The following is an 8,778-nucleotide window of genomic DNA, read 5'->3' as shown; positions in this document are numbered from 1 at the left end:
AATGTTTTAAAATCACGAAAGTGTAGAGAAAATTTAAAAATATGCAAAGGAAATGCCTTAAGTGAGTGAAGATATTGTCCAACCTAAGTCGGTCTCTGGTTCTGCCTCCATTATTTCTTTTATCTCCTTTTAGTTTCAGTAGATAAAATCCTTCATTTATGATTGTATGTCTTCCTGGATATGACTGAGAAAGAAGAGATTTTATGTTTGACATTATGGACAATTTCAATGATAGAAGGAGTAGGCGGTGGTCAGTAAGCATCATGCCTGACTATTATGTTCATAAAATTGTCAAATGTTTGTAAACCAACAGTTAAACTGATTCGTGGGATAGCTGCCCAGTCCTTCATCTCTGAAGTGTGTTTTCCATCATGATCTCCGCTATGGAAGGCCGAGGGAAAGGTACGTGCCCCACTCATGAGTTCTTGGTTTCTTTAACACTCCTGTGCCGGTTAATGTAAACGTTTAGGTAAAAGCAAGAGGCTTATGCTTTATGGTTCTAGGAGAACTATCTAACTGTTGTTCTGCAAAGCTATTGCACAGGAGACAGTAGTGTTTCCAGATGCTGTAGTGCTGCAGTCTTCCTCCTCCTGGACGTCTGATAATCGCTGGGGATTTTCACCCTGACTTCCTGAAGGCTCAAGTGATGTGGAGAGGGTGTGACAGGCCACAGGCAGAGGACTGGGCTGGCTAAGCATTCTTCAGTGCACAGTGCACACCCCAGGAGAAGGGATTACGTAGCTCTGAAAGGCAGAAATACAGACTTAGAGAAGCTCTTCCCTAGAATACGATCATAAATGTCAATGGGTCCAATTTGTGACAACTCCCGAAGGCTTACACTAATATTTACTGTTTTGCAGTCTAACACAGGAATTGGCAGATTTGAGTGATCCTAATGGAGCTTTCCATTGAGCAGGCAAATTCAGTGAGTGATGGCAGGTGTACATCCTATGCTGCCTTGTCAGTTTGGTTCAAGCAAAGGGGCTGGTTAAAATGAAAAAAAGAAAGGGCAATGCTAACATAAATCTTTACATTATTGATGATATTTACAAAATTATATCCTAGTAATGACCACAAAATGGTTGGATATACAAGAATGGTAGCTTTCTGTTTTACATTACCTTCGACTGTCAATATTTTCCTTATGACAAATATGCAGGACAATATCTTCAGCGTTAACATGTCTCCAGTTCATTTCCCAGAGAGCTCTCTCAATTTCTCTATCTGACAAGCACATTTTAATATCCATTTTGCTCTAGTAAGTTAGAATAACTTGCACATATTCGATGTGTGGAACAGATATATATTTGGAGAAATATGTCTCTAATATAACTATATCTAATCATTTTAATTTTATAAGAAAATATTATTTAAATACATCCTAGAATAAAAGTTTATTGATGTTTATTTTAGATATTTTTAGGTTTCTTCACATATATAATTTCTACTTTTGCATAGTTTCATTTTGGAGAGTTCCAATCACATTTATCAAAATTCGGTGGAAATCTGTCCTACCTTGATCACATTTTTATGTCAGAAATTCTTCTGGAATGTTGCAAATGATGGCACAATCTGTTTTTAAGCACAGAGCTGCCTGTGGTTCCTCTCAATTGATGGATATAAATTGTTGACAGACTGGAGATCTACGTTTTCCAGTTTACTGAAACAATGAATTCATGTAAACAACTCAGATCATGTCAAAGATTTTCATGTGAGAATTTTATACAGCAAATAAACTATATAAAATCAAGCTTTTGTAGGCCCATATTACCCACCATCCAAATGCAAACAGTTGTTCTTCACAAGAGATGGTAACAAGCGTTGGACCCATTATACCCCTTGTCCACTGATGTGGTCTCTGCTGCTAGGCACAGCCTGAGAACACACACAAGTGCACGTGTGCCGAGGTGAAGTTCAGGGACTGAAGCATTATTGGTCATCATCTCCCACGTGCTGATAACAGAATCTGGGACAAATCAAGTACCTACTTTAAGCCATGTAATTCACATGTAAAACTTGATAATTTCAAACTTCAGTCTAGTTTCCAGGATGAAGCTGAAGATCAAATTTAGAAAAAAAAAAAAAACATGAAGGTTTGGCAAAGAATGAAAGAAAAACGCTTTCATGATGCTGCTGAGTCAGCAGTTCCCAGTCCTGGCACTATCTTGAGAATAGGGTTTCCTTCATGGTACAAGGAAGAAGCAATTGTACATGAAGATAAAATCATACATAAACTGTGGTGGTTTTGGCATGTCAATTTCCAACGTCCAAAGGTCAGATAGTGTATTAACACAACTGCAGTGTCTCTGAGAATTACACTGTTACAAATCTACACAAATTACTAGGAGAAAAATGAACAGTTTCAAGAGAATTATTAAAGTATCTCTGAGCATAGTTCACCTAAGGTCCAAATATTTGTAAAATGCAGAATATTGCAAATCACTCTAGTGTTCTTTTGCATGATTGAGAGGGAAATTGTGAATCTGCAAAGTAAGTCTTAGCTGGAAGTGCTGATGTCACCAGGCAATGCAGTACACCAGAAGTTGACACAGCAGGCTGCTGGTCACTGCTGTTGCTGTCTTTCACTGACTGAGGCTATGTTGTGCTGGGTCTCGCTGGGCTCCAGCAGGTGCTGGGTTCTTTCTGTTTGTCCTCATTGGCTGCTGGTCTCTGAAATCTTTTGTGTTCAGACCTCTGAGTGTATATTTACCCTTTTTAGGAATGCAACCTCTCTGGATGTGTTACTTAGGATGAAAACCCTAAGAAATTTCCAAGACTTTTAGTGCGGACACTTCCTAAGACACAAATCATGAGCAGGTTTGCAGGAGTTACAGAGGGAGTCTTGTCACTAGGGCCTGTGCTGCATCACAGCTGGGCCTGCATGCAGGAAGGAACCTTCATAGACTCAGATCTGACAGGGGTCTACAAACTGCCCCTTATTCACGAGCTTGCACACCTCTTGCTGTTGGACTGATGACATGAACCAGGGTTCCTCTGGAAGTTTGCTGTGAATGTGGGCATGCAGAGAAGGGCCCCAGACCTCTCCTTCCTGATGGCAGCCACTACAGGTTCCGTCTCTGACGTCACAATGCAAAAGGATGGAATGGATGGAGGCTGCACCATGCTGCATATCTGCTTTCTTGTAGGGCCAGAGAAAGGCAGTTTGACAGAGGGGTGGACACTGAAGCAAACCCAGTTATTCTGCTGGGATTTAAAGGGGAGCAAGGAAGGAGGGGAGCAAGGAAATGGCTGCTGGCCCAGACATGCCATACTCTCCAGAGGTGCAAAATGAGAGTGTGACCCTTCTCATTGCCCCTAGATGCACTTCCCAAGTGTAGTGGAATGTCATTACCTCACCCACTTCTCAAACAACGTATCTCTTCAAGAAACACTTTATGTTTAAATGTACACAGCAGAAGGGGCCGGTTCTCTCCCATATCAGCTATTACACTGCCCCTTCATGCATCCTAGGCCATGAGGGGAGACAACAGCTTCCTCTGCAGGACTGATTTTGGTTAAATAGACCATCTGCCAGTGGCTTGTGTTTTGAATTAAGCAGGGTCCCTCCTCCTGCTGCTGCTCATGTTAAGCCTGCTCCAGTGCAAGGACGTGACCTCCCTTCCTGTGTGTGAAGAAAACTGCGGGGAGACCTACGGACATCTCTTTGTTCCCGTAGTCTCTAAGGCTTATGTCATGTACTTCTTCATCAAAAGGCTCCTACTTGATTTTGTAAGTAGCTCACTTTTTGTACCTTCTTACCCAGAGATTTCAAACAGCTGAGCATCACAAAACTTAAAATTTGAAGACCTAGTCTGCCAAATTTCACATAATATGTATTAACAAGTTAGAGAAGCTAATAAAACCTGGAAGAAGCAGAAAGGCAAAGTTTCATGAAATTGCAACTTGTCAAAGAAAATAAGATAGAAAACGTTTTTAAAATTTTAATAATTATGAAAGATTTCATATAACTGCCACAGATTTAAAGCCCTAAAATACACCTTCTCTTTGGCACATAGGAGGAGCAACCATTTCATGCTCTTTGCTACAGGGCCAGTCCTTCACATTCCTTACAGAATACACTGCATATAAGCAAGAAAGCTGGATGGCCTTGCATGAGTTAGGTGCATCAAATGGAAGGAAACTAAACTGATTCCATGTTAGAGGGAAGAAACCCACGTCAGGAGCTACTTGGAAGCCTCACGAAGCTGGGACACATTATCGTAGGATTTCCAGTGCAGGAGTCTATCAGCACAACAGTAGGGCAATGCTACTTATGGAAACAGATTCACTGTTTTTCAGAAAATTTCATTGAAATTTCTCTGTGACATATTGTAGGTTAGTGACATGGTAGAGAGTGGACTAGGTCTTAGTAATACAAAGTCCTCCAAGGAGAACATGTCCCAGTATATGAACTAATGTGTGTCAAACCTTTTGCTAACTCCCCCTCCTGCTTCTTTAATTTCCTTCTCTCCAGGCCTATCTTAATGTCGTTTATTAGCACATGTCTGCAGTGCATGGTGCTCATGTTTATCGTAAGGAATGGGTAACTGTTCTCAATACTTAATATTGATTCTTTTCATTAGATTTCTGACTACCCATGTCCTTCCCTCTGTCTCCAGATAATTTTCTCCATTTTCATATTTTGTTGCTATGATTTTAGCTCATTTTGCCGCATGGAATGGTTACAAACTTTGAAGGAAATTAGTGGAAATGCATGGCACATCTTATATGTTTTTATGGTTTTTTTCCTCCTCTCTCCCAGAACCGTCCCTGTCCTGACCCCTAATCCTTTACAAAGGATCTATCACCCTGTTTCTCATCAGTGTTTTACTTTGCTCTTTATTTGTACTTTAGGTAAGCAAATGTGGTATTTAAGCTTGTGTGCCTGAATTCTTTCAGGTAACATTATATTTCCAAGGTGTGTTCATTTTCCTACCAGTGTCTCAAATGTATCTTGTCTTACACCTGAGATTCATTTCATTCTGTGCAGATGCTTCATTTGCTTCATCCACTCACATAAATGCTGATAAGATTTAGCTGTGAAGAATTAATTGTGCTGCCATAAAAACTGATATGCATGCATGTCTGTGATATGTTTTTCAGCTCTTTTGGGAACATAAGTAGATAGTTCATATTTGTGAAATAAAATTTCAATAATTACATTTTGGGAAATATTCATAATGTCTTCCACAGTGGTTTCAATAATTTACATTTGCAGAAAATGAAGAGGGGTCCCTTTTCCACCACAGCTACCTTCAAGGTTCCCAGGTTTCACAGTAATCCCTTTCAACTTTCACTGCTTCTGCTTAATAGCAGTCTTGGTATTTCTTTGGAGAATTAATCTCAATTCATTATTTAAATTTTCTTAAAAGATTTCTCACTGTTTTATGACTTAGTCTGCCACAGTAAAATGTTTGTTTTGAATTTATGGTGTAACTCAGAAGACAGATGCGTAGATTAAAGTGTAATTGAAAGAAATGTTAGAATTTTTCATCTACCTAAGGAAGAGAAAAGAAATTTGGAGCCACAGGAAACAACAAACTGCATTGCTAAACAGAGGTGTATGTGCATAGTGGCATTTAGCACAGAACAGAGAATATCACCTTTTTAACCTTTAGACCCTCAGAATTTCCTCTGCTTTTAGTGTTTTCATCCCAAAAGATAACTTCTATGAAGACTCAGACAACAGCACTGTGAGAAAGAAGGCAAGTTGAAGGTTAGAAGTGTTAGCAGAAACACACTGAGATTCCAGGGGTCATGACAAAAGAGGCAAGCGTGTTACTTTTTTTTTTTTTTTTGGTTTTTCTCCGATACCGAGAACCAAACTCGCGACCTTGCCCTTGCCACGCAGAGGCTTTGCCACTGAGCTAAATCCCCAGCCCCTGCAAGCGTCTTACTTTCTAGATCTTTATTGTCAGTTCCTGTGTTTCTCTCATTGAAACAATTAGTCGTTCATGTAACTTGTTAATATTCTTGCAATGGATTTGTAATTTTAATATGTTGTATTGTATTTAATGGGTTGATCAATCTTGGGTTCGTATTTTAAAGAAATGAATTTTTCTCAATCTTCTCAGATGATGTATTATCCGAAGAGCCAAGACTACTATGGGACACTCACCCATAGTTGCCACACACATAACATCGTTGCTCCAGGTTCCGATAAACCTAACTCGACGATTCTGGTGAGTTCCTTTCACAGCTCTGCCAGAACTACTGAAGCAGTGCACAGTCCCTGCTCTCCAGCAGGCTCTGAGAGGCTCTGTAATCAAGGTTAACAGTAGTTACATCTGTGCAGAAAGCGGGACAAATGAAAGAATTACATGGTACAATTGATAAAGTAAATACAAAATCAAGTGTAGGAGCTGGGGATTTAGCTCAGTGGCAAAAGCGCCTGCCTGGCAAGCGCTAGGTCGTGAGTTCGGTTCCCGGGACCAGAGAAAAACAAAAAAAACAAAACAAAACAAAAAAAAAAACACAAAATCAAGTGTAGTTACTTTGAGCTAGATCTACAAATTGCTCAAGCTGATAAGAATACATTATCCCATCTCTTTTACCGCGGATTGATTATACTATACTGCAGGGGAGGTGGAAAAGCGTTGCACGCTCATGTACATACTCGAGGAGTGGAGATGAGCTATTCTTAGCACACGTCACTAGCGACTCTGGCACAGGCAGCCTCTCTACATTACTCAGCAATGCCCCATCTGCGGCATCTATTGTAGTTTCAAGGCTCTGCTTCTGCTTCAACTGCTGCTTCTCCAATGCTGACTCTTTCACTCTTTGAATGCTCCGTTGCCTTCCTCCATGTTTTATCTGAGTGTCCCCCTACTGAGCCTGCCCTGTACGGTACAGTGTCCTGGTTTTGAGAACTGCAACCTTGGAGTCTGTCCTGATGAGAAAAAAGGCTGTATATCAAGCCCTAAATATTTTGCACTGTCCCATTTTTTAACTTATAAATTCTCTCCTGCGGTCCCTTTATTAAAGACTCAACTTGATTTCAAAAATACATATGGAATATCAGAGGGAAATCTAACTTGACCATTTTGGTTTGCAACTCAAAGTAAATATATTTCAAGGCAGATTTGTATATTTTTGTGTTGTAGAAAAACGAGTGTCAATGGAATAAAGTATAATTTTCTTTTCTGATAAGCTCTATTATTTACAGAAATATGTTACATGAACACAAGAATGACAAAGAAATATTTTTCTTAAGCTTTTGTGAGCAAAAATAATGTGAAACTCACCTGGTGTATCTCACTTTCTGTCCCATGATTTCTCCGACTTTGGCACTTAGAACACAGATGGTCTCAGACATGTGGTTAGCTTGATGTACTCATGGAATGAGCCCCTCTTGCACCTTGCTAATGAAACACATCGCCTGCCAGGAAATAGTACCTATGTCAGAGATGAAGCCATCCGTATCGCAGGACAAAACCGAGAACTTCAAGAACTAATGAAGAACATAGCCACGCAGGTGAGCACCTGGCATGCTTCTTGGTGTTTGAGGACAGAGGTCTATTCTGTGCTGGGATATGTGTGGAAACCTTTCACTTTGCACAGATGACATCACTACATTTCAACTCCATCTTGCATCTCTCAGCCTGCTATTAAGCAAAGCAGGGGCCTTGGGGATTCACAAGGAGGATTCCAAGATCAGTTCATCTCACTATTTGTGTGGTTCATAAGTGTTGTCTTCTGGCATTGTACACAAAATTAGGAAGGATGTGAATCCTCCTGTGGTGGGTGCACAAATATTTTCCAGGAAGCAAACTCAGTGGAGAACGTGCAAAACAAATGTTTCCTTCGGTTATCCCAGGACACAGGGGTCAGGATTTTGGTCAGTACTCTCCCTTTTGTTCTTGCTCCTGTGGACAGAGTAGGAAGGGAGGTGGGAGAGAACCCAAATTAGCCTGGGTTGCACCCCCACCTCAACCACTACTCAGGGGAACCTGAGGAGGCCAGTGCACCAGCAGGGTCCACAAGCACTAGTTCGGATGATCATCCCAATAGACGAGATGTATGTCTCCTGGAACGGTCCTCATTTTCTAATTTATGCAACGGATCAGTTTTCTTCTTTTTCACATTTGTAAATGAAACTTCATTTCATTATATATAATTTTCCCAAGTAATTCCTTACACCTAAGTTGAATTAGTATTTGAATATATATCTAATTCATGTATGCCAATAGTAACATTGGAAAATAACTTAGGGATTTCTGCACTTTCCAGGAATAATGTACTATCTTAGGAATTATTATACAAAAGAAGAAATACAAAGGTTATACAAAAGAAGAAATTTTATATTTCATGTTTGCTCTGAGAACATGTTCACTGTTGCAATGTTCTCATTTTCTTGAGAAAAGACTATATTCAATAAATACAAATTGTATTATCCTCAAAATATGTGAAATACACACTTAAAAATTCTATGAAGTTTCTTCACTATTGTATACTTACTTTCTGAGTTTCAAGTTTCTGTATAATGTTACTTTTTCTATTCTTTTACCTCAAATTGATTCCTGTTCATATGACCTTTGCACATTCAATTTTGTCTTACACTTCAAGCACATAAAGTAAACAATAAAAAGCAAAGAGAAAGGCAACACACACACACACACACACACACACACACACACACACACACACACAGACTTCGCCTTCCATTACGAAGAGTTGTTCTCTGCAGCGTGAAGCTCAGCCCATCAGGTCCACAATTCTGCTGGCGGTGCACTTGGCAAATCATGACCTCCCCTGACTCATGTAGAGGTTCTATGATGG

General features: G+C 39.9%; 1 protein-coding gene and 1 pseudogene across 1 annotated transcript in view; one reads left to right on the top strand and one right to left on the bottom strand.

The window, feature by feature from the left end:
- Positions 1 to 3,123, bottom strand: part of LOC102026700 — a 39,971-nt pseudogene extending 36,848 nt beyond the window's left edge.
- A 363-nt stretch (positions 3,124 to 3,486) lies between these two features.
- Positions 3,487 to 8,778, top strand: part of LOC102026380 (prolactin-like) — a 6,406-nt gene continuing 1,114 nt past the window's right edge. The window contains exons 1-3 of the mRNA XM_005415032.1: positions 3,487 to 3,729; positions 6,075 to 6,182; positions 7,295 to 7,474. Coding sequence (XP_005415089.1) covers positions 3,583 to 3,729; positions 6,075 to 6,182; positions 7,295 to 7,474 — 435 coding nt within the window. The 5' untranslated portion in view covers positions 3,487 to 3,582. The remainder of the gene's footprint in view (positions 3,730 to 6,074; positions 6,183 to 7,294; positions 7,475 to 8,778) is intronic.

This window comes from Chinchilla lanigera, unplaced genomic scaffold (genome assembly GCF_000276665.1).
Source record: "Chinchilla lanigera isolate Chin_1 unplaced genomic scaffold, ChiLan1.0 scaffold00228, whole genome shotgun sequence".
NCBI classification, from domain to species: domain Eukaryota; kingdom Metazoa; phylum Chordata; class Mammalia; order Rodentia; family Chinchillidae; genus Chinchilla; species Chinchilla lanigera.
Note: the sequence above shows the minus strand (reverse complement) of the source record. Positions and strands in the feature narration are given on the sequence as shown.